Source organism: Corvus cornix, chromosome 5 (genome assembly GCF_000738735.6).
Source record: "Corvus cornix cornix isolate S_Up_H32 chromosome 5, ASM73873v5, whole genome shotgun sequence".
Lineage (NCBI taxonomy): Eukaryota > Metazoa > Chordata > Aves > Passeriformes > Corvidae > Corvus > Corvus cornix.
The window spans coordinates 37,600,589-37,626,657 of NC_046335.1; the positions used below are offsets into that span (position 1 = coordinate 37,600,589).

At 45.3% G+C, this 26,069-nt stretch overlaps 1 protein-coding gene and 1 long non-coding RNA gene across 15 annotated transcripts in view; one reads left to right on the forward strand and one right to left on the reverse strand.

Moving 5' to 3' along the window:
* The first annotated feature begins 193 nt into the window (after positions 1-193).
* Positions 194-25,561, forward strand: LOC104698545. Of its 4 annotated transcripts, XR_753337.3 has the most exons (5): positions 194-645; positions 1,111-1,354; positions 4,686-4,789; positions 14,764-14,862; positions 24,929-25,561. It is a non-coding gene; the product is annotated as an uncharacterized LOC104698545 (long non-coding RNA). The 4 variants fall into 4 exon arrangements; XR_002043767.2 differs by lacking the exons at positions 14,764-14,862; positions 24,929-25,561 and adding an exon at positions 10,763-10,997; XR_002043769.2 differs by lacking the exons at positions 14,764-14,862; positions 24,929-25,561 and having other exon boundaries at positions 4,686-6,068.
* Positions 16,936-26,069, reverse strand: part of MGA (MAX dimerization protein MGA) — a 58,997-nt gene continuing 49,863 nt past the window's right edge. For all 11 annotated transcript variants that reach the window (XM_039553376.1, XM_039553379.1, XM_019281221.3 and 8 more), the window contains 5 exons: positions 25,542-25,653; positions 23,825-24,055; positions 22,983-23,159; positions 22,396-22,548; positions 16,936-21,429 (listed from right to left, as the gene is read on the reverse strand). In XM_039553376.1, the coding sequence (XP_039409310.1) occupies positions 20,126-21,429; positions 22,396-22,548; positions 22,983-23,159; positions 23,825-24,055; positions 25,542-25,653 (1,977 nt within the window). In that variant the 3' untranslated portion in view covers positions 16,936-20,125. The remainder of the gene's footprint in view (positions 21,430-22,395; positions 22,549-22,982; positions 23,160-23,824; positions 24,056-25,541; positions 25,654-26,069) is intronic.

The window sequence follows — 26,069 nt, forward strand, 5'->3', positions numbered from 1 at the left end:
GGCGCTGGGGCCGAGGCCGGGCCCCGCCCGCCGAGCCCGGGAGCGCAGGGGCGCGCGCGCCCGCCCGTCCCGCCCCGCCGCTTCCCGGCCCCGGCCCGGCCGCCCGGCAGCGCTACGGCGGCCCGCGCGGGCCAAGCCGCGGCGCCGGGGCGGCGGAGGGAGACGGGCGGCGCTGGCGGAGGGATCGCGGCGCGGCGGGCGTGCTGGGCTGTGCGGCGGGCGGCCGTGCTGCGCTGGGCCTCGGGAGGCCGCCGGCACTGGTCGGGCTCCGGCGCGCTCTAATGGGGGACCCGAGGGCGCGTCTCCGCAAAGACTTGACACAAGAGCCAAGTGAGACCCGGGAGAAGGTCAAAGGCACGTAAGGGACCCGTCCTGCCGTGCCCGCCGCCCCTCAGGGCCCATGATAGCAGCCCCCGCCTCCATCGTGTCCCGTAACCCTGTCCATCATTTCCCTGGTTGAACCTGTTATTGTAGTGTCTCTGGCAGAATGGAACGCGTGTTGGCTTAACATCCAAACTTAATATAGTCGCTCCCAAGAATAACCAAACTACCCTTACTCTGACACCAACAGCTAAGCAAGTATGGAGCATGCCTTGGACAGTAACACCAGGAATTTGGAAAATTGTGCCATACATAAGACAAGAGGTAGGATGACAACAAATGTCATTTAACCCATCTTGGTCTCCTAACTGGGCTGAATTGTTGGTGCAAATTAGTGTGTCTACAATTCCAACCTCATTGTTTGTGGACCCTCTGACTTTGGTTGTTCTTTCGACCACAAGCGTTGACAAATCTTGGGTGCTTCCTACCCCTTCAGGGTGGGTCGTCACACCGTGCCTGGGGGTGTTGCTGTCACAGGGGGTGTCACACTGTCCTGACTGCCCCACACACCTGTCTGGCCATTCCTGGCTTGTCACCACATCCTGCCTGTGCCACGACCCGAGCCCTGTGGGGAAGTGACAGGGAAGGGGACCGTGGGACTGTGTAACCCTGCTGCTCTGGGGTGGGAGAGGGGACAGAGGATGTCAGCTTGTGCCCCCACAGTGTGGGATGGCCAACACTTCACATCTAGTGTGTGGATCTTTTACTGGGGCTATGATGTTCACACAGGTGGTGTGGAGGCTGCTGGCAAAGCCAAACCCATAAGCAGCTGAGCTGGGTATTCCTGGATGACCACGGGAGTCCACAACCATACAATGGCATGGTAGGACCCCACTGCATAGATTTCCACCTATGACGAAGTCCTGGAGCTCCTTCTCAGCTCTTCAAAGGTTTTGCTAGGAGGCTGGCAGCCCACTGGCACATCAAGACGCCCATGGAGTGAGAAATTTGGACATCTGCTGGCTCCTAGCAGGTGAGAGCCTAGAAGCAAATATACTTCAGGCCAGCAAGAGGGTTTTGCCTTGGAGCTGTCTAGTACCTGTTCCCTGTGGAAAAGTTCAGAAGCCACTATGCTAATTCCTGTGCTTCCAAGTGGGAAGAGAGACAGCTGCCCTACCATGCCATGGCAGCTACTAAGCACATGAGAGGAGGTGGGGAGGCAGATTTCACAAGCCAGCAAGGCTGAATTGCTGTCAGAGGGCATACATTTAGGATGTAGTTCCCTCTCTCAGTTCAAAGAGACTGTGCATATCGACACTGGTCACACCACAGCCCTAAAGGGGGGAAAGGAAACCAGCCTTTCATAGCATGGAAAAGTCCTGCTAGCTCCCTCTTCCTTAACATGCCCTGACATTTATTGCAATTTGTCCTATGTCCTTGGAGTATCTTTCTGGCTCCCTATTGCCTACTGTGGGTGACCTGCTCCCTTTCCTGTCTTTGGTGACTGCCCTGTCTTCAGTGATAATTCAAACCCAGAGTATTCAGCAATTGGAGATGATCCTTCCAAAAATACAGGCTATGAAAATTTGCTGAAGTTCAGGCAGAGATTTACCATGACAAATGACCCACGTGGGTTATGGTCTTCCCCATTGTGGCCAGCACACTGCCACCATCACAGCTTGTGACTGTGTGAACCTGCACCACCAGAATTTCAGGAAAAGTTTGTTTGCATTCCAAGTGGGATTCTGAGCAGGCACAAGGTCTTGCAGGGCTCGGATCTTAAGGTTTGTCTGGTCAGACTGCATAAACTGATGAAAACACCCAGAGGCATAACAGGACATCCTTCTAATCTCTATCAGTAACTTGCAGGAAGTGAATTTAAAATGTCAGTGTCTAACCTTTGATAGTTTTTGTTTGGATACACGTGCCATAGAGAAATCCATGCTTGTTGCTGTGTCAAACTGTCACAAGGTTCTGGGAATTATGGTTTTTTGAAAGATAACAAATTTTGTGAGATTTACAATAAAATTGTCAGAGTTGGTAATGTTGCAATTGTTTTTAAAATAAAAGTAATTGAAGTCCATGAAGCTAAGAGTATATGTATAGAATCATGGAATCATATATGTGTCTTAGCTTTCGGCCCCAGACGTGGTCTGCAATCCAAGAGGTGGAACTTAAGAAAAGGATTCTCTTAGAAAATGTGAATATTGTCCATTCCTACCAAACCTCTTGTCCTATTGCTCAATAACAGTGTGTTTTTGCTAAGGGTGAGGAGAAACTCATGAAGGAAACCAGACCTGCTGCTGCAGCAAAAATAAAATCCCTCTTCTGTGAAGATTTATACATATGCTTAGTTTTATCCAGGCTATCAACTGTAGTGAGTGGAACTACTCACAGTGGATATGGAGTTTGAAATGTGCACCAGCCTGTACAGGACTGGGACCTGGCACTGCACAGGAAAAAAAATGTAGTCAGTAGTTCTTAAATTTCTGCTGTTCAACACTAAAACATCAGAGTCATCACATTTGGGAGAAACATGCATACATTTGAGAAAGAACTGAGGGATGTCTTTGAAAACAAAGGACAGCTGAGATGTATGCTTGGGAGACGCTGTTTAAAAGCAACTAGAATTGTTCGTCTTCTGTTGGAAGCTGAGCACAGCATAATGTGATTTGTGATTACAATTCTTTGTGTCTGTGAAGTGACTGAAGAGACAGGCTAACTCTGAAACATCACTGGACTTCAAAATTCATTGAAAAGGAACTGGGACAGAGAATGGATGTTCCTGATTTTCAGACTAAAGCATACTACCTTTCTAGTTATTTCTGAAGCAACATGAAATGTCACAGTTTTTCATTTTGTCCTAAAGAGAAAGATCTTGGCAGTGTTTTTTAAAGAAACTTTTTCTATGGTTTCATTAATAAAAACACTTGCTCTTTTTCTCTTTGATCTCAATAGTACAAAAGGGAAACAGGCAGGAAACACCAGTTTCCTCTAGGTATTGCAGTACAAGTCTTACCACACACCTGTTTTATTGTTAGAGGTATATGATTTTCCAATTGTAATATCAAATTTGTGAAAGGTTAGTGCAAAACCCTTGCACTGACTCTACAACTACTGGAGCTTTAGCTGGAATGAAACCAGAGAAGATGATGCTGTCCTGCATGAATTCTGTTCTCCCAGCCCTATCCTCCAATAAATACCAAACCACTTGAAATGGAGAAACTGCTTTTCATCCAATGGCATGTCTAGAATCAATTGGTAAACCTGCTGCTCCATGACAAGCCTCCTGATGTTGCTCTTGCTCATGGTGTCCAAAAGCTCTCCCATGGCAGCAGTCAAGCTGGTAATCTGCTGGCCATTGTGCCAAAGCTCATTTAAGGTCTGTGTGTGGCTTGTGCGGGGGCAAGCACTTCGCTCTGTGCTCACCCACCCCAGCGACTGCTGCTGTTTCTTTTGTTATGCCATTATTGCCTCCTCATATATTACCTTTATTTCCAAATAAGGCTTGTATTTTTACAGTATGTTCCTGTAGGGCCCATCTCCACAGGGCAGAGGCTTGACTGACATCAGTTAATGATAACCAAAAGCAACAGGGCTTTCAGCTTCACTCTAGAGGTCATGAATTCTTCCTTGACAGAAAGGATAATGTACCATGAATAAATTATGTCATTTATCTTTGGCATTTCCAGCATTTGGTCTTGAATGATGTGTTCTTAAAGAAGTCTTCTGAGGGATGCTTTAAATAATGAAAGAACAGATGCCTCAACAAATTAAATGCCATATTTTTAAGCACTAGGTAATGAAGTATCTGAAAATGTTATTCTCTGTTGCAGAAATCCTCTGTGCTTTTCTAAGAAATAGCATTTTGCAATAGTTCTGTAATCCTGTAGAACTCCAAGCAAAAGGAACATTTTGGAAGTGATTTAAAAAAAAATTATTTTCCTAGTTAAAAATATGATGTTAAAAAAACCCCAAAAAACATAAAAGAAGACACAAAGCAACAGAGTAGAAGTGCTACATGAGCCCTCTCAGTGTGATATTAAACCTTTCCTTGAACTTGTTCTCCTTACAAAGCTCTTCTCACTACCTGTGGCCAGGCAGGGAACGTGGGGTGAGTCTCCAGCCAGCTGTGCTGACATGCTGAGGGCAGATATATCCCATGACTGCATCCACTGAGTGCTTCCCAAGCTCCCTGTGTGATGGGGGCTGCAAAGTGCTCTGTGCCTCTGAAACCCTGATGTGCTGATACCACACTGCAGCCAAGCCCCTGAGTGGTAGCTTGATCATCCTGGGGTTTTGCCATTTTAAATTTGTTCTCTTAGTCAGAGAAACAGATCCAAGAAAGGATTTCATTTTTTCAGACACTGGTGTGCTGGAGCTGACCTGCTCTTCTGGTACTAGAGGGATCTCCAAACTGGAAGCTGTGGCAGCCAGCATGAGCAATTGAGGCCAGCTCAGCAACCAGGTGAGTTAGTCAGGGACCAGCGTCACTCTCATGCAGATTCAGAGCTCCCACACAGCTCAGAAGATGGGTTGACCTTGCTTCACGTGTGCCTGCAAAAATAGTGGGGACAGACATTTTGCGCCACACCCTCACTGCTACGTTCCTGAGCAGCTTTCAGGCCAAGTGAAGAGCAGAGAACACATTTTTCCCACAAACTTTAAACTCTGTGGAAGAAGAGCATTTGGTCTTCTTCTGTAAGAGCTGCCTACCCAAGGACCATAGCAGTGCTTTCCAGTTAGGATAATGACTACCATTTCAGCCTCACAGGATGTTGATTCAGCAGGGTCATTATGCCTTTTTCCTCCTGTTGACTTCTTGTTAGAACAGTGAACAGCAGGCACTCAGATGTGGAGAGAGGGTGGAGGAGGAAGGATAAACAGCTTTGGTCTAGTCCAGAATAAAAACAACTATATGAAAAACTAGACAGGTAGAGAGAGGGTAAGAGAAGAAAAGCAGCTACCAGGCAGTATATAGAGTGCACTTCACATTTAACTTTTCTCCAACTAAGAAAATGACTGTGAACTTAATAATAATTTCATTATTAACCTCTTAATTATATACGGATTTGCCCTGGCAAAATGCGCTGAGAATTCTTTTCTGGACACACAGAGGCCTCCAAAGCTCAATGTACAGCGTATCAGGTGATGAAACCCAAACAGAGTTAGTTGCTTTTGTTGACTTGTTTTCTGGCAGTGAGCTTTGTCCTTCCTCTCTCTCGTTTATTGCCACAGCTACAAGGGATAAGCAGAATGAGTTTCTGGAAATTGTTTCCAACCACAGCTTAGGTCTTTTTATCAGGCTCCTGGTACCTGACTTGAAATGTTTAGAATTCAGCCAGCAGTTACACAGGACCTTTTCTTCATGTGTTCCCATGGAAAAGTCATGTAGACATCTATGGTTTATAATGCATCCAAGGAGAATATGCTTATATCATAGATCCCAGCTGTGCTTTAAAAAAAAGAAAAATATACATGCATGAATGCCATTCAGCTGGTTGCCAGGAAATTGTGCTGATAAAGAGAAACTATGGGGAGTACAAACAAAATGTGCAGTGTAGAAAGTCCAGCTGAAGATAGAAATTTACTGCTTAGAAAAGGCTTGTGTCCACTAAGGATTGATAGTTTCTGTAATAAGACAAAATGTGCACAGATGTACTTAGAAATCCCAGGCTCAGCTATACTCACTTTTTTTCTGAATTAGAAGAATGTCCCCTAAAATAAAGGAAAAAATTACAAATCCATTTAAATTTTGACTCTGCTATGGTAACAGGTGAACTAGTCTGCTTATGTCTCACTCCTGTATTTCAAGGGATCAACAAAACCCATGCCCTCAATTAAAACTATTTTTAACATAATTAGCGAAGTGCACACAAGTGTCCATTCAGCTGTCAAAGCAAGGCTGTGTTCTGACTCACCTGGTGCCTGAGGCACGTGGGCCTCCAGTGTGCAGTGAGGTGTGCTTCCAAGCCTGCTGTGGCGTGGCAGATGTGATTGATAAAAAAATTATGTGCCAGCTGACTGAAGCCTGGAGGAATGGCTGCTCTACTTCCCACAGCCACCTTGGGCAGCATGTGTGGTGAACGGCCCTCAGGAGAGCCTCACCACCTCCTGAGTGCTGCAGGGGCAGACAGGCCTGGCAGGGCACTGCAGGGGCCAGTGGCTCCTCAAGAGCAAGGCCACAGTCCCCACTACTTCTGTTCCAGTCTCCACTAGTTCAACGCTAGTTGTGTGAACACCTATCCCCACTAGCTGTGATCTGGCCCACACATTTGTGCATTAGCCAGCTTGTGGAGGGAGATAAATGGTGTTACAACCCTATTAAATTTCCACCAGAAGCAGGACCTGTCTTTGCTGTCCATTTTTCAGGGATTAGAATTCTATGCGGTAGCTGCTGAATGTAAACGTGTTGTGCTTCCTGCTGGCTACGTGGAGGTTATGAGGGAGGACATACATCAAGTACTGAGGCAAAACTCAGCCTGGACACTGCCTGGGGCCAGTGAACTCGCCACCATCACGGCTTTGGCTGGTCAGACAAGCCACGACGTTACCCAGGCTAATGCACAGGGGTCCTTTCAAGTTTAGATCTAACAGAGTCTGGGCCCATTTACACACAGAACCAAATGGTTTGGCAGTCTCAAAAGCCCACGGTGGGACTCCAGTGTCGCATGAACTCTGCCCTTTTTAGAGCATAGTTATATGGGACCTTAGGTGTGGGTAGAGACAAGAGCAGCACCATGCAGATAGGAGAAGGCTGTCTCCCATTGACTGGATAGGTGCCAGTGCTGGCAGGCACACAGAGATTGGATGTTGGATACTCCTACTTGCAAGGGGACTCCAGAGCTGAAAACCATATGATAGGAAAGCATTTGACTCAGCTGGTACTTAAATAAGGGATGCCAAATCCTTGTTCCCTTTTGTAGGAGTTGTGTTCCATTGTTCTCCCTAATTACTGCTCTCTGGAAATACATACCACAGGATGAAATCACCATTGAACTCTGTGAGGAAGGATAAAAGCTTCCCTTAGAGCAATCACTTTATACCTTTCCCAGTTTTGGGCCCATAAACCTTTTGCAGTGAGTGGGGGTGCAAACATCTACAAACTTCATCTTGTTAGCAGTGGGCTTAAAGGGTTTGTGAAAGGTGGTCGAGAAGAGCTACTTTCCACAAATGTCTTAAAAGTACTTGCAAGGGCTCACTGAGCAGAGGCTGAAAGCTGCTGCTTGACTGCTCTAAGATCACCCAGAGGCCTGTTCACTGTAGAAGGGTTGGGTTGGGCTACGTTATGTTGGGCCAGGTTAGGTTAGAGAGAGCTCCTTACTGTTACAGGCACAGAAAGGGATCACAAAATAGGGTTTTCAGTATGTGTCTAAGCAACTGATTGTCCTTCACTTGTCCTCCCTCTGGCAGCATAAGCAAGAGCATACAAACTAACACCATATTCACTCCCAGACTGTTCTGCAATGGAAAGCAGTTATTTTCCAGGTTCTGCCCTCACAGAAGAGACTTTGCAGATTTCTATGGGGCTAAACATCACATGGGAACAATGCCACTGCATCGCTTGGCTGATGTCTCCCTGAATGTTATGTGTTTAGGCCAGCTCTGCACAGACTGCACGGATGGCACTCAGCACACAGGCTGGCCCTGGCCCAGGGACCTGAAAGCAGAGACGCTTGCAAACCCCTCTCTGCTGAGCTGGTGTTCCCAATGGCCTGCTGTCTAACCTCCCCCTGCTCCCCAGGAGTATGTAGGTCACTGTTCACATTGTTTTCCTCTGAGCCTCGACTGCTCCTGTTTTACCACTTTGTTTGCAATTAGCCTGTACTCTTGTAATTGACCTAAATAAGCCTGTTTGTTTCATTTTCCTCCATCCTATGCCTCATGTTTCCAGAGAGCTGTAATTAATAAGAACAATGCAGCATGAATATCTTCTACAAGCCCAAAGCAGGCAGTGCCCTGGCTGGAGTTAGTCTTGCTCTTGGTGCTCTGTAGCAAGATGACAATGTAAACCAGAACTCATGCAGCTTTGGATTTTGCCCTGAGAAAAACATGGCATGACAGATCTTACAGCTTGACTGTGCTGTATGGCCTCCACAGATGCCTTTTATTATTACTACTGTTAGCAAAATTAAAGAACTAGAGAAAAACTGTGAGCAAGCAAATATGAAAGTCCCTCTGATGGCAAGTGATGTCAAAGCGTTATATCACAAGCCATGAAACCCACCCATTTGTATCAGTTCTTGCAGCTGCTCGCTTTGTCTCCCACAATCACACTTAGCACGGTGATGATGTTCTAAATTTCCTCTCATGTCACAACCCTGTCCTCCCCATGAGGTCTGAAGTGTGAAGGGTGGAAAATCAAATGCAACAGAGCATTCAAATTACCCCACTAAATCTCTCATGCTGTTGGGCAATACTCAGCTGGACGGGTTTCAGGCACTGCTTTTTGCCTCAATTTCCCCATCTGTTCTCATGAACTCCTGCTTGGAGGGAAACATCTCATGAATGTATCATTTACTTGCACTATTTTTCACCTTTCACATCCTTAAAAGACAAAAGTAAATATCAAAACAAAACCTTGCAAGAGAGCTTTTTCCAAAACTTCCTGTTGTGTTCCAGACCCTCCCACAGAGATGTTCTGCTGCTTCCCACTGGGGTGTCCATCTCTGTGTCCCCCTCCTGCAGGCAGGGCTGTGTTGGGGTCCATATGTCAGGTTGGCACAGAGGTCAGTAACGAGGCCCACAGGGGTTCTTACAGAGCCTGTAAATAGGGGCTTAGCACTGTGGCATCCCTGAACACCAAGCTCCATCCTCTCACCTCAGAGATGCTGGAGGAAGGCACAGGGAATGAAATGCAAACTACATGTCATGCTGTTTGGAAACCAAGTACCAGAAATGCTGGCACGGCATCTATTTGTAATTTTCCTGACCCACTGCTGGTATCCTGCCCAGCCCTACCTAGGAGTATGCAGTCAATGTCCAGTCCCTTTGCTTGTGCTTGGTTCTCTAGAAATGACTCTGAGAGGACTTTGGTAGGTGTTAACAGGCAAAGCACAACTCGGTCCCAGGGGAGACTGGGACAGCAGCAGCAAGCAGGGAGACAACTTGGAGATAAGCACAACAAGAGCTGCAAGCAGGGAGATGACATGGAGATAAGCACAAGAGCTGTGGCACTTGGTTGTGGAACTGGGGTTTTCCAATAAGCCTAAATTTTGTACCGCTCGAATGTATTTTCCTTGGGAAGTAGGGCAACAAATTACCATAAACCCCTTTTTAAATCCCTTCTGTTTAACCTCTGGCTCCTTGACACAGACTTTGAGATCCAGGTTTTCCTCTTCCTCTGTAACATACTTTGGCTTGCAAAATTCACCACACAGAACAAAATCCGACCTTTCCACTCCCCATGGCAACCATAATTCAGTTAAACAAGACAAACCTTGGACAGCAGTTGGTCCTTGGACAGGACGTGGTACACTAAATACGATACCAGCAGGAGGAGAGTGGAACACAAAACTCATGAAACAATCCTGTTAAAAGAGAATTGGCAAGAGGGTGCCCTTCAGGACAAGGACACACATACACACACACTCTCTCCTTTCTTCAGTCCAGCACACTTTACATAGACGACAACAAATAAGCAGGACTGGGATTAATGGCAACATTTGCATGCTTGTAAGTCTATCTGAAGAGCACTCAAGCGCACATTTAATGTGTATGGATGGATGCATTTGTTCCCATTGCTAACGTGCAAATACAGGTCTGACTAGGGATGCTTTCCTTAAGCAGTGCAAATGCGGGCAGAAAACCATGTCAAATACAAGAAAACACAGCCCATTAGTCATCTGGCAGGACGACTGACTGAGAGGGGAGTATAAAAGTATAGCCAGATCACACTCTCACGGTGGTGAAAAACAGAAAACACGGTGACTAATTACCAAAGTCACAGCAAACCCAAATATTATTCTCAGAAAGACTAGAATTAGGAAGGCTAGAAGGCTGGTAGCAACAGCCTAGAAATGCTGCCCAGGAAGAGGCACTATCTCCATCCCTTGAGGTTTTTAAGTCCTGGACGGAGAAAGACCTGACCAGCCTGGTTTAATCTCATGACTGCTCCTGCCCTGGGCAGGGGGCTGGACTACAAACCTCCAGAGGGCCTTTCCTATGTGAATTTTCCTATGATCCTGTGAGTGCCTATGATCTGGCATACAGAGGAGGCAACTACTGACATTGCCATGACAACAAACTGGGTTTCTGCTGGTGTTGCAGCTTCCTGAAAAGAGAAGAGTGCACGCTTCCTTGAGAGAAATGCTTCCAAAACCCCCAAGATTTATAGCACTAGATTCATTCGAGCTTTGCTTTCAATCTAATGAAAGAATTAATAGGTTATCAGCTTGTTGCACAGTTCATTTCTGCCTCTGTTTCAATTTTTTTTTTTAAGGCAGTGAAGAGAAAATTACATGCAGTCTTGCAAAAAGAAGATAATTACATCCTCCCCCTTGGGGAGACAACCAAAATGTCTTCAGCAAACACTCCCAGTGCCAGTGGGAGGCAGCCAGTCAGCAGCCAGGGCCAGCTTCATGTGGCTCAGCACAACCAGCCCCGTGCTGTAAAGCATATTCCTGCACCGTTTGCCCTGTGGTCTTCCTAAATAAAAGCACACGAAGCGAAACGCATCCCATGTTTTGCTCAAATACTGCAAATGAAATCTCAGCTGCAGTAACTGGGAATTGGGCAGACTCGAGGCAGTGGTGCTGCTGTGGCCAGTCACACACCCGGGGTGGTGGCAGGGCTGTCTGACCCATGGGGGACACACTGTGCTGGCCTGCCCAAAGCCCCTGCAGGCTCCAGAGACAGCAGGCTGAGGATGGGGATGTGGGACTGCCCCAGCTTCTGCCCTGGCAGTGCCGATGGGGGAGCCCGGAGACACGAGAGCACCGTGGCCTGAGGCGGCGCAGCTGCAGCAGCAGCTCTGTGTCCAGCCACACAAGGGCTCTGCTCTCTGCCACGTCCGCCTCGCACCCGAGTGCCAGCAGCACAGAGCACCTTCAGAGGCACAGGGCTGCTTGGTTTCCTGCACACTTCCCACTTCCACTGTCTGCCTCTCAGCCAGAGCCAGGGATCCAGCCCCCTGGGACCCACCTTCAGCCAGGAATAACTTCTGACTTGAGGCAATTTTAGTAGGTCACCAACGCCGCTGGCTTTTTCCTTTGGCAGTTATGCTTTTCTTCCTCACCCTATGAAAATCAAGTTTTCTTTCAAACATGAATGTGCCCCTTGTAAGCTGATCTGCAATATAATTATTTTCTCCCTTGCTCAGCAAACTTTGTGAAACTGGACATTTTCCCCATCAAAGCCAGACAATGAGGCCTTGTCTACACTGGAGCACAGTAGTAACAATTCCCACTGTGGCTGCCATCAGTTCAGCTCGCCTGGTGGGAGCCGTTTATTAAAATTTCTTCCTGAAGACTAAGCCTTCCAGCTCAAGTTGATTGCCCCACATGTCAGAGCCACAAAACATATGTGGGTTGAGACTTTTTTGCCATGGACATTACATTCAAAAGCTGAGGAAGCCAATTCAAAGCTTTGCAAAAGCAGTCACAAGCTGCAAGTCTGATTGAGCCATTTTTTAAAACCAAGTAGCCATTTTAATCTAGAAGTGCAGACACTGCTTGAGGAGCAGGAGTTAATCATTGTTATTGCAAAAGGTTTGCCAGCACCTCCTTTTTCTGTCGTGCTTTTATATCCAGACACCTTAACAGAAGTTAAAACATGATCACCTCAGATCTACACCATTAAAAAAGGTATCAAAATAACCAGAGCAGGAAAATTGTACTGCTGTGTTATCCATCTCATATGTGGAAACCTTCACATGTGTTTGAAGTTTGCTGAAGCTTGGCCCATCTGAAGTGATCCAGCCCCATAACCCATCTCCCCGTCAGAGAGACCACACCACCACCTCCCACACACCCCAAACCCAGCCAGCCCTGGCCAAGCCAGCAGCTGCCCCCACCCTGAATCCAAGGGGCACGTGCTGTGGGACTCCCACAGGCCCCCATCCCAGTGTGCTGCTCCCACACAGGGCTGCCCACACACCCATGTAGCTGTGACTGCCCATTGATACCCCCATCACATCCACATCTTACACAGGGGGAACCTTATCCAGGCCCTGCTGCCTTTCCAAGGCTGAGCATACAATTGTAGCTCCAGCCAGGCCCCAAAGGGACACCAAAGGTTGATCAAATCATGTTTTACTCCAGCTACATAACATTTTATAGTAACATCCAGGTCCAGCACATCTCTGAAATAAGGCACAGCATTAGCTCACACCTTTTCAAAGCTCAGTGCTGCCCATGCCTCAGGCTTAGGCAGGGACAGACAAGGCTGTCTAACCAAGAGCTGTGGCCCCATGGGGGCCAAGGGCTCATGGCTGAGGACAGCACAACTTCACCCGTGCCAAGCAACAAGCAGCTCTTGCAGGAAGAGGCACCTTTAGCTGCTGTTTACACAAACAGCTCCAGCCTTCATTGGATACCAAAAGAAACCAGACACCTTGTCTCGACCACTGAGGTTTTTCCTTCAGGAGAAAAGAAATTCAGCAAGGAATTCCAGGATCCCTTCAAAAATTTTACTGCTGTTTTAGGACATCTGAGGCTAGAACATGTTTTGTGAATAAAACACACAGCTGGCAAGCCCTCAGCCATGCAGAGGGCAGGGTGAGCCAGAGGGAAGCAGAAGAGAGCAGAGAGGGATTGGCATGACACTGCTGCTCTTCAGAAGAGAAAACCCAGCATGTGCTTAGCAGTTGCCTTGGCGCCAGAAGGCGAGTGCAGCCACAGGCCTGGGTTTGAGGTGCTGGTGTGTGTGTGTGTGTGTGTGTGTCCTGGCAGGCCAGGGTGCAGTGCAGGAAGCAGCAGGGTCTAAGCCCCTTTTCCTTACACAGAGGATGGGGCTCAGAGGTCCAGGCCGGAGCAGGCAGAAGGACTGGTGGAAGAAGGGGAGAAAGATGAGCCCCTGCCTCTCAGGCCAAGAGCAGCTTGTGCAGCTCCTGCAAGAGGGTCTGGCACACAGGGCACTGTGAAGGCAGCAAGGGATGGCTGGTGCAAGAGCTGGCAGCAGCTTCCCCCACTGCTTCTGCCAAACTACTCAGTCAGCTCCAGCACAGACCCACCCTCCTCCTCTCGCTGCTGCAGGAAATCCTGGCCAGGCACTGAAACGGAGGCTACAGCGGCACGTGCTGCTGCAACAGCCTTCAGAGGACAGTGCTGTGCTGTCCTAAAAACACCTGTAAAGCTCTTACTGTCCTGCTAATGGGCTTCTTGTTAAACAGAACAGTCAAGTAGCTACAAATCAAACAAGTCTTGATCATATTTTCACACTGCAGAAGGTCCAGGGGAAGGGTGGGGGTCATCAGTCATCCCATCCCTATGGGCTGAAAACACACTGTGCTATTCCATAAACCAGCGAGCTTGTGTCATGCATTCATCCTCACTTACGTTTTTTTATGTAGATTGGGTCCAGCACAATTTAAAAAACAAACTCTGGCCTCTTTTTTTAAGATGATTGGTATTTACACTGGGGTTATTTTACAGTTTTTGTCTAATAACAATCACAGGTCACTGGATTCCGAAGTCCAGAGATCCAAAGTCTGTTTTCCAGGACCAGTGGCACCTCAGGGGCATAAAGAGTTTTATATCCTTACAGTGCTCAGTAGCCTCAGCTGCAAACTGGAGCCCACTGCTCATGTAAGCTCTGCAGACCCAGGCAAGCCTACAGACCTTGCCCAGCAGCTTTGTGCCCTATAGCTCCGTGCACTGGAGAAGCCAGGGAAGAGCTGTACACCCACAGGTTTTGCTGCTTTGCTGGGGGCAGCCACAGCCCTGCCCCAGCACGGCCGCGGTTTGACCAGAGGGACAGACCGGGAAAAGCTGGGCAGGCTGTTTCATACAGCTGTTGTCTAAGGAGTTAATCGGTGCTGAAAGCCACTAAAAATGGCACACAGCTTATGTCTGCAGATCTTTTTTTAGCTGCTATTTAATTGCCTGCTTTCAGCCCACGAGGCACAGCACGCTGCAGCACTTGCCAGGGGCACCGCTCTGCGCCGCTCGGGGGAACTACAGGGAGCCCTGCGCACGCCAGGGACGGGAAAGGAAGTCAAAGGCAGCAGGAAAGCCTGTCTCCTCCTCCTCGGAGCTGGTCCCAGCAGGCTGGCAGAGAGACCGAGCCCTGCTCTTGCAGCCCTCCCGCTCACACCCACATAGCTGTGACTGCCCATTGATACACCCCCATCACATCCACATCTTACACAGGCAGGGATCTGATCCACCCAGCAGCTACTCCCATGCTGAGCTGAGGAGTGAGGAACGCAGAGACAGATGGGTGAAATGTTGCCTTCGGGTTCAAATCCCTCCACTCTGATTTCCAGCATTTGCTTTTCACTAGAGAGCCAGGTGCAACAGCTGTAACCTCGAGGAACCACAGTCCTGTATGCTGACAGCCCTGCAAAAAACAGGGAACCCTCACAAGAGCAAGATGAACCAGGTAAGTGACCACCATTACAGCAAGGACAGGTCTTCGAGGTTCCTTTGTGTCACAGGAACTCTGCTGGCAGCAAGGGGCTGCTAGAGAGCAGCCCCACCAAAACAGGGGACAGCAGGGACATTCCCAAACACACCAACACAGGCCCGACAGCCCAGGCTGCTGGGCTGGATGCATAATTGGATTAGACAGACAACCATAGGTCCCAAAGACCTCACTGGCACCAGGATATGCTCATGCTGTCGAGTGTGTGGGAGGATGTGTGGCTGGAAGCCTGGGGCAAAGGGCTTCCCAGCTGCTTCAAACACTGCACGGGAGGTTTGTCCTGGCAGCCTGCGAGGCCCAGGTGGCTGGTCAGGAGGACACACAGAGGCTTTCCTCTTCATCAGAAAAGACTCAAGCAAGTGGAGACTAAATCCTTCTAGGGGTACAATTCTGTTGACAGAATGAAAAGCTCTCACCTGTCACCTCCAAATCCCAAGAGACACAAGATGGACAACTGAAGTGCGAGCTGAGGCAACACAAAATCCAAATGAACAGGAACAGCCAAGTACACAGTGGTGTAATGATGCCTTCCTGGTCTGTAGCAGCAGTTAAAAGGGCAAAAAGATGAGGCACTGAGCTTAAGTGACAACAAAAGGCATTACAATTCCTCCACTACCACGACCCCAAATGACAGTTATTAATTGAGATTCCATTCATTGCTAATTATGCACAAACTGCTCCTGCACATTTTTGGATTGCATTTATGGACTCAAATCTGACTTTAGCATCAGTTATTGCGCAGGCTCCCTGTAACTTCACTGTCTGTTAACAGAGTTTATTTGTTGCACCATCTGCATCTCCAAGAACACGACAAATATGCTGGAAAACACAGATCCCCAGCACAGATTCTTGGCCTCTATTGGAAAGTTCTCTCCATTGCAAGCCTGACTGGATATACTTTATGCTTGTATTCCTTTCTATTCCAAGAAGTAACTTTAACCTTTAAAATAGGGAGTAATAGGATGAGGCCTTGCTGAAGGGTTTCATGAGAAATTTGAAAAAATACGTTCATTCTTTCCTGTGAGGTCTGATGTTCCTCTTTAAATAAAAATAAATTCTGTGACATCTCTTCTCCAGTCAATTGCTAACCCTCATGTGCAGTGTTTCTCTTCATTGTATTTTCTTGTATTTTCTCTTCTCAGGTCTGTAAAACTAACTTCTCATTTGTAGACATTTACTACATAACAAAGAAAAAAATACCACCCACCCCCCCTCCAAAAAAGCAACCAACAACAAAAACCCACCAAAAAAAAAAACAAAAAAACAAACCACCAAAACCAAGAACAACAAAAAAAGAACCCCACCAAAACCAAACCAAAAAACCACTAAACCAAACTAACCTGAAACTCAAAACCAACAACGAAACAAACAAACCAAACCAAACCAAAACAAAAAAACCCAACAACAAACCCCAAATGAACCCCCACACACTTGCAAGTGTGTTATCTTCCATTTACTGCCTATGGAAGCAACAGCCAGCTACTCGCTACAAGCATTTTATCTATTTCTTTTTAAAAAGCCTCTCTCCTCTGACACTTCACTTGAAGACAGATGTGCAAACCTCTTCCATTAGGACAGCCCTCGCGTTCAACTTCTCTAAAGGAAACCCATACAAAGGATAAACCCAGGCTTGGGGTTGGGGTAAGGAATCTGGAGAATGCTTTTCTGTGGGCTTAATCTCTCAGCTCTCGGGTTAGTTTTCTTTTTATGCCATGATCAAATGTTAACCCCCTTGGCTTCCTACTCAGGATGCATCTCATCAAAAATAAAGTCCCTTTGGTACCTTTTCCGCACTTAGCAAGTCAAAATCCCCTCTTACAAGCGATGCCATTTCCTGCATACTGCTAAGACTGAAGGGAGAAGTCTCCGAGCTGTCTGATCACCAAAACCCAGATGTTTGCGCTGCCAAAACTTCTGCCTCACAGCATTTGTGTGTCACTTGCTCAGGTCCAGTGCCACCTGTCACCAACAGCACACCACCACATCACTTCTGCTCCCTCTCTCAACCCTGGAACAAACTTTCAAAGCCAGTTTCTAGTTGACCTTGATTGGTTTATTTTAGTTTTACACTTTGTCCCTCACATACAGGTAAGAGTCTTGTACTGTTAGATTTCTACAAAAATATCAATTTTTCAAAAGCAAAAAAGAGGGAAAGATATATTTTAATATATAAAAGGAAAAAAGCTAAATCTGACATTTCATTATATTCTTAAAAACATTCCAGTCTATTTACAGATGTGTAAAAAAACAAAGAAAATCTCCAGGTCTCTTGGTCTAGCGAGAGCGTGCGCCTTGCAGGGGTTTCCTTGGTTCTCTTGTTTCCAAAATCTTCTCATTAGGTGACATATTCTATGATTATTGCCTCAAATGACAGTATATATCATTTTCAAAAAGTTTGGGAGCTTAAGGGAAGAGCAAAGAGTCAGCATTTAAATCCAGAGCAAAATACTGTGCTGCAGACACACGACAGTGAAACGAGCAAAACCCAAGAGCATTTCAAACATGCTTTGCCGGCTGGTAGAACCCATCAAAGATCTTCTTTGGAACCGCAACAAATGCCACCTTTTACAGCCAGGCTGGGGGCTGTTCTTAGTTAATTTACTAATAACATTTAGGGACCAAAAGGTTTTGCTGCCATCTTGACACAGTACATTTTTTACTGCAGTAAAATTTTTTTTACTGCCCAGTGCCAAAACCATAAATTCACATCCAGAAATTTTACACTATCAGATAATGAACGGAACATCCTCGAAAGTACAGCATTTATTTTAGATCATGTGCGATCGGTTATCATGTTACAGCCTTCTCTGTCCCACAGAGAGTACACAATTCTGTGTGCTAATTAAAATTGGCTGTTTGGAACCATAAAAGGGTGAGGTGCAGAAACAAGGGTCAGTGATTAGGAATTTAAAAGTTATCACAGCACATGTCTTGTTGCTGTTTCTCACACAGGAGGAATGAAATCTATTGGCAAAACAAACTGCCACAAGTTAAAAAAATAAGCAACTTCAGCCTATTGGAAATGCTCAGAACCAGATTCCCAGGTAAATACATTTAAGTCTGATGTAGTGCTAGTAAAATAATTTAGTTACTCCAGATTTCGACTAGTTTAAAATAAGGTCAAAATTCCTTAACAAGGAATATGTCTAAGTACTTACTGGGATTGTAAATCTCCTTTCCTAAGGCAGTCAGTGACAACTGTAACATCCTGCAGGACTCTCGTAATGACCTAAACTCTCTTTTCCACATCATTAATGCGAGACTTGTATGAAATATTAAAATAGTAAATATGCAAAAGGCAATAGAGAGTTGTATGTAACTACTTTAAAACACACTGCTTAGAATGGCCAGGTGAAAAATCTTTTTTACGTAGTCTCTGGAGTAACTTTACACACACTGAGCTTGAAGGGCTTCTCTCCTCTGTGGCATAATATAAATAACAAAAAGATGAGGAAACACCCAAGGTACTTATATTCCCTGATAGATCTAACCTAGACATGGATCCAGAAGATGCAGCATACTGAACAGGGTGTATGGTTGTACAAACACTGCTCCCTAACTGTGGAAGAACATCACTCACAGCACCTGCACAACCTCAGTGCTGGAAGGATGGAATTCCTCTATTACTGCATCACTGAAGATGGGTAATTTAGAGGGCAGGGGGTGATCCCAGCTGCTGTGCTAGAACAGTTAAGACAAGGAATTACATTCCTAAACATAAAACAGAATGCACCATCAAATTCTGTATAATTTTCACGGCAACATTTTTTACCTTTTCAGAGCAGTTAAGAAGCCCCCCAAGCGCACCGTAACTTATATTTACAAACTTGATAGGAAAAGATTGTGTATACACTCATTAGCAAATCATCTCTCCGAGGCTGAAAACTTCATTTGTCAAGAAAACTATGAAAACAGAAATTGTGTACAAAAATATAAATATCTTTACAGTCTGCAGGCCCCTCACATCCAACAGCTGAACAGTGAAGAGCATCTACAGGTTATTGAGTAAGCAGTGGCAGAGAAGAATAAAAATACATCTTGTGATTCAATACTGCCCTATTTCCCTGGTAATGAGCATTTTTGCTGACTTTTTGCTATACACAGCTTGTGCAAATGCAGTGAGAAACCTCTGAGTACCTTTCCTGAATTTATAAAGAAATGAAAGGTTTGGAAAGCTATATACATATTTTCATATTTACATTCACATGTACACCTCGCTCACTTATGCCAGGCTACAAGACTCCTGAAAGCATTCTGCGTTTTCACAAAGCAGTACTTGGTATTAACATTCCCAGCCACCACACACATCTTGAAGAATGACAGAAGGAAAGAAAATAGGACCTGGGAAAACACTCGAGCTACTTCAGCGATGTATTTAAAGATGCAGCAATAGGGTGCCCACATTTTCTTTCAACTCTCTGCAAGTTTTCCTTACAGATGTCCTAAGCATCAAAGGGGGAAATATTCATGTGGGGGCAGGAGGTCAAAGTGAGGACAGTATTATTAAAGTTAACATACTTCCAATTACATTGGGCAATATATTTTTCTTCCCCAAGCAGTGAAAGTTAGAAATGTTTATTAAAATTTTTCTGTGCATAAGCTCTTAAAAAGTGTCTGCTAGAGAACTATCGAGCACCAAAGAAAAAGCCTTTTCAATTCAGCCCCCTCCAGTCTCAAATTTCCCTTCTGCTGCTCTAGGTATCAACCTTGAGAGTAACTACAACCTGGTTTCTGCACATTTCTCATATTCCACAAATATTAAAACAAGCAAATGTGAACAATGCCATTTCTGCATAGATAATTTGCCTGGTACAAAAACAAACAATCCTTTTTTTTTCCCCAACATGATAGCTGCCTCCCTACTGGGGAGAGAACAAGTCTCTTTCAACAGCCTCAGTTTCTCAGTCCCTTGACAAACAAACTACTTCTGTGAAAACCCAATCCTGGAAGGATACCATCTGCCCAGCAATGGTTATAGATCATCTTTTTTGTCTTGAGAAGGGGAAGGAGAACACCCAGAATACAACAGTGAGGTAAAAATATATCAACATGCTTAAAGTTTCACAACACTTATTTGTCAGTTTGGGGCCTGCCCTTCAGATGAACACAGTGCTGATGCCGTACAGAAAACAAGTGTTGCAGACAATGGAGGCTGCTGAACAATGACACTGGCTCACACTGCTCTAGACCTCTGTTCCAGTCTGATAAAAAATATCTGCACTTATTTGCCTCCTGCTGAATTTGAAGGCAAGGTCCCAGTAGCATTCAACTTTGCAACCACAGGTGCTAATGCGGGCATCACTTTGTTATCTTGTCCTTCTTGAAGAGTTGCAGGTGATGAATTTTTTACCCCACTAGGTGCCACTTTTGCAACTACAGGTGCCAGTAAGGGCATCACCTTATTACTCTGCCCTTCTGAGTCCACTGGCAGACTTGCCACTTTTAAACCAAGTGGTGCCAGCTTGGGCATGGGCCTCCATGACGTGTCAGCATTACTGGCTTCGGGATTAGTCTTCATCTGCAAAACTGGTGGAGTCACATTAGCAGCATCTGACAAGGCTGTTACTGTTTTGCCATTCCCACCACTGGTTATGGACAGATTGGAAAGTGGTTTCTTCACTTCAGTACCTATCACTATCTTTAAGACATCTGCCTCAGATGAAGGCTCCCCAGAGTTCTTGTCCCCATCATTAAGGTCATCATCTTCCAGGTGCAACAGGAGAGGGCTTAAAGAGCCACCACCTTCTGGAACTTCAGAAAGGTCCTTAAAACTGCCTCCCAAATGGCCAAACTGGAAGGATGACCCATCTGCAGAGGAGAGATCACTGGCTGTTCCCCGACGAGCCTCTGCATCTTTACGAGAGAAATCTGAGCTGAGGGCACTGGGCAGCTCTGGCATGGCTGAAGCATCATCATTCAGCTGCTGGTTGAGGAAGGCGATTTCATTGAGCAGCGAAGTGAGGGTTTCATCCATGTCATCACTCTCCTCAATGCTGCTCAGTATCTCACTTGTATCCAGGTCTGCTTCCTCCATTGCTGATGCTACTTTCCTCAATTCCATTTCTATCCTTGAATCTTTGATCTGGAGCTTGCGGAATGACAATTCTTTGCATTTTAATCTTTCCCCTCCGGAATCACCATCTTTCCTCCTGGCTTGGCTTCCTACAAACTCACCAATGCAGAGCTGTTTGCTGAAGGACTCTGAAGGTTCCTTTTTACATGGTACGTTCCAGAGCTGTGGAAGGCCATCTTTATGTTCAAAGAAAACTTTTGTTGGACCTGCGGTATTTCTTCCATCTGTGCCACTGTCTCCCAGACATGGTTTGGCTTTTTCTTCTGAAAGGACACTGTCACTCTTCATAGGTTCAAGGGGTACTACAGCCAAGGATTGCTCAGAAGCTGGAGTACTTGCAGCTGCTGTTACATTAGAATTTTTGTTTCGGTTTGGGTTTAGATTCATGCTTGCTTCAGCAGCCAGCGATGTCACATTAACAATCTTTGGCATCATGAATGAATCTTCGCTTTCTGCAAAAGCACACAAAGCAGCATCCATCAGGACACATGTTAACTGCAAGCTAATTCCTAACTAAGCATAATTTGCTCACCTTCAGGTCTTCCTCAAGTAAACTGCAATTTAAACTAATTACATAACTCTTGTCAAGTGAAGCTTTAACACACCAATAGTTTAACTTTCAACTTGTGGAACAAGAGCAAGCTCCAGTGCAACTAACTGCAATGCTTACAGTTCTGATGGTGATGCACAAGGCAAACAGAATGAGAATTTTCCCTCTTACTGTTTTTCATCCTTTCTTTTTATGATCGCATCTTGCAGTACTGGTTTTGTGCACTACAGAGGCATTCCAGGGACTAAATGATTTTCTGCCTCCAAGCTGTTGCCTGTTAACAGCACTTAGATTTTTCCCAGCCCCAAATCTGAAGTGAACTTTCCTTTTTCATTATGACCAAATGACTACAAGGACGCAGGAAGTGAGCAGCTTGCTTTTAGCACAACAGATGGCAAGCAGAACCCTGCTGGCAGGAACCACCCCACACCTAGATCCAATGTACAGCACGGGGTTCTGAAAAACAGCCCTCCCACGGGCAGCAGAGCTGGCAGGGTATGGGACAGGGTTGTGCCACAATAAGAGCCTGGATGTTACAGGCAAAGATTTTCAGCAGTCCCATCACCACTCTGCACTGAAGCTTCCCCAGTAGGATGCATTACAACACAAACAACCCAGTATCCACTTATTCTGTCTTTCCTGAAGGCAAGGACGCTCAGTGGGATGAAGGAAAGTTAAAAAGCTCTAATCCATAATCTCTTAGAGGCCCCTCTACACTGTTCAAAACATTTAATAGTGATTCTCTTTGAACAGCCAGATAATAACACCTACCATTACTTCCTAGTGAGAAAACAGTTTACCTTCAGCTTCGCAAGGATAACGTTCCCTGCATGCAAGCACAAAGATCCATGAAAAACAAAGAGCTTACCTGAATGGGGTGCCATAGCTGATACCACTGTTGAGGGCGCTGGACTTCCAGCAACAGTTGACAGTGTAATAGGAACAGTAGAGTTAGTAAGGATTCCTTTTACTTGGACAGGAACTGTTGATCCTGGCAGCTGAATCATCACTGAAGTAATACCTTTATCCAAGAAAACCGGAAGAGGGGATGAAGTGGAAACCAAAGCCTTTCAGATACTCAGATACAGTACTTTCAGGTACTTCAGATACTCCTGGAACACAGGAGCTGTGCACTTCAAGGCAAGACTTTACATTATAGTAACGTCTTAAAGTAGAAGAAACAGAAATGCAGACTGGTTGTGTGATTAGGAATTATTCCCTATGTTTCCCTCATTTCTGAATAGCAAAAATTTAACGTTTTACTTAACCTGTTGATAAACTAAGTTTGAGTTAATGACATCAAATCTCTCTTATCAAAGTTCTACCTCAGTCAAGTTGTAAAAAATCTGAAATATTAAAGCAAAAATTCAATAACACGTTACTTCATAAATTGCTCTACACATCTAGGAACAGCATTATACTGATTTTCTTTAACATCATCTCACATGATCCTACCTGGCTGTGTTGTCATGGCAGTACCGACCCCTCGAGGCTTTAATTCAGCCTGCAACAGCGTGGAAGGAACAGCTGCCACCTGCCCTGGGACCAGGGGGCTCTTCAGCGTAAGCACCTGCCCCTGTGGAGTCATCACCACGCTTGCAGCAGTGAGTGTGAGAGAGGCTGAGGAGTCCTCTGCAAGAAAAGAAATGTGTAAAACACTCATTTATTCTGGCACAGCACCCTGATGGCAAACAGCACCCTGCAATCCAGCATTAGGTACAGCTCTGGAAGGAGTCATTCTTTCATTCCTTCCTACATTTATGATGTGAAGATCTCCACAAATGTTGAACACTTCTCTACAAGTCCTCAGCTACAAAAAACTCTCCAGTGTCTGACAACTCTGCCATTTAACTTAAGAGCAAGCCTCCACCATACTGAGAGCTAGCTTTTTGAGGAGGGAGGTTTTAAAAACTGAGTCTGTTCTAGCAACTCCAGCATTCTGGGGGTTGAACTTCAGGTTTTGAGTCAGCAGAAAAAGAACCACCTCGACTCTTAGAAATTACTGCTGGATTGCAGTGAAACTCCTTTAGATCAAAGGACAACTTAGTAAGTATTTTTTTCCCATCATTCTGAAACTGAAGTCATGTTCACCTGAAGACCTCAGCCATGCTGGTCTCATCCTTACTGAAAGCAAGTGGTTTCCACACCTATCATATGGACATTTCCCGGTCCTATGCACAATTCTGTTTCAGGAGTGAGGCTGCCTGCACAAGCCAGCTGGCATTTTGCGCTCCCACAGGGTGCTGCTTCAATGGCTGTCTCCCCTTGATGCAGAACATGCAGCACTTTTGGCCCACCTGTGGCCCGGACTCCTCTCCTTGCAAGGATCAATGGCTTGCCCCTTCTGTTTGTCATCGCTATTGGGGTTGGCTCTCTGGTGGAAGCAGAGGATCCTTGCTGGGTGCTTGCAGTTGAGGGTGCAGCTGGTTTCTGTGGCTCAGGTTCTTTCTTCTTTTTTTGTGCTTCTATTGCTTTTTGTTTAGCATAAATATACTCCAGCTTCTTCAGGACAACCTCCTCTGTCTTTCCTACAGAAAAATTATCAGAGAGTCAGCCTACCTTCAAACTCTCTTCCCAAAACTAAAATGCTGAAGGCAGAACTAATAACCTGTTAAGCTGACATTATTTAATTACTATAAAACAGATAACCATCATCCCCACCAAGTAAATAGCATACTTGGTATCAGAGGGAAGCAACTACCTATTTATTCCAATTTTTCTTTTCTTTCAAAAACCTCCACACATTTTAGAATTTATCTGCCACTTTGATAAGCAGAAATCATCCAGCACAAGCACAGGCTCTTGCTGAACAAGTTCTAGTTGAAACACTCACAGCTGTGAAAAAATCCTCCCACCTCTCCTAATGATAAGCATACAACTACTGGGCAAAATGTTACCTTTACCTGGCATGACATTTCTTGGACTCAGGGATCCTGTTACTCAAATGACATTTGAATGCAAACTCACATACAGTTTACCACTGCCATGAAAATTCTAACCTTGGACAAACACACAGATTTTATAAATAATCTGGTTTCTGCATATGCACACAGTTTAATATGACCAAAGTTCAAGTAACTACACTAGCTTGTTTTCTGCCTAGTGTTTACGTTTTAACATCATGGTATATCTTTAATTAAGTCTATATTTAACTAATTGTCTTGAGAGAGGACTTTTTCCTCATCAAATCTGAAGTCTTCACTAGGAATGCAAAAGATCAGATAACTACTTTGTGAAGTTATTTACTTTCATTATCTGCTCAAAAGGCCTCTCATATATTTCTGAATTACTAGACTTCACTAAAAGACTTTTTACTTTTTATAAATAAAATACCTCATAAATGCATGAACCAATTCACATAAATACAAAAGATTTAAGTATCTTTCATTTCTACTTTACAGGTATTCTCCTGTTTATATTCCCAGACTGTAAGACGACTGGAAGAGTATTTTGTTCACACGTTTTGGCGCTGGTTGAAAACGTGTCACAGCCTTCCTACACTTCCAAATGAGACAGAACGACACAGTAAGTACAACATGAAATGTCTGGATGAGCAGCAGCTTAGAATCTACTGCAGTTTTGTTCTGTGTACAAAGCTGATGCCTTCTAGCCACTAGGAGCACTGGTTCTTGGGAAAGCAGCACAAGGAGTCATTTGCAAAGCTATGCAAGGAGTCGGGAGTTTTCAGTACCGACCAAAGACAGCTGTGTGCGACTGTGAAGGGCAGAGCAGAAAGGGCATTTCAGGAAGTGACCAATGACAGAATGAAGTGACACCATCACCCCACCGTTCCAAAGGAACCCAAGCCTGTGGCTCACAGCACAGAGAGCATTCTACACGTCCTTTAGGCACAGAAAACAAAAGCCATTTTATCAAACTTTGTTTGGCACCATGAGTCTGAACTTCATGCGAACCAATGACGCACCTGGATCCACCAATTACTCCACCCATTCTCACTCCTAAAAGCTTTTTCTTTCATTATTACAGAGGGTTTGCATCCAAAACCAGTCTCACCTGAAAGCGTGGATACTTTTCGAATCAGACCATCTCGTTTGCGTGTCAGCAATGTCTTCTGTCCAAGAAACTTATCTGCCTGATCTGTCAGTCCTTGGATTTCTTCAAAGGCCTAGAACAGTATCAGGGAACTGATTTATAAACCAGTGACACACAGAATAAAAATTTTCCTTCCCAGAAACGTGTACAAGGTTTATTTACAAATATTTGTAATCTTGAGAAAATAGGATTGAGAGAAAGCATGTGAAGTACCATGAATGCCAGCTTTCCCTAAATGCCAGTTGAAGACTGATAAACATCTTGTTTGTCCTTCCTCCAAAGGTCAGCAATTTTTAAGAAAAATCCCAAAATTTATCTCCTAGTTTCTAGGTACAGCTGTTAAGCATAATTATCTGTCTACATATGTCTACCATTCATGTTTGGTTTCCTGTCCTTTACATCTTTACAAATAAGCTTTTAATGTCAGTAAAATGTCTAATGGAATGCTATCTTCTCAAGCATTAAAAAAGTAAGCCTTCAATGGATTTA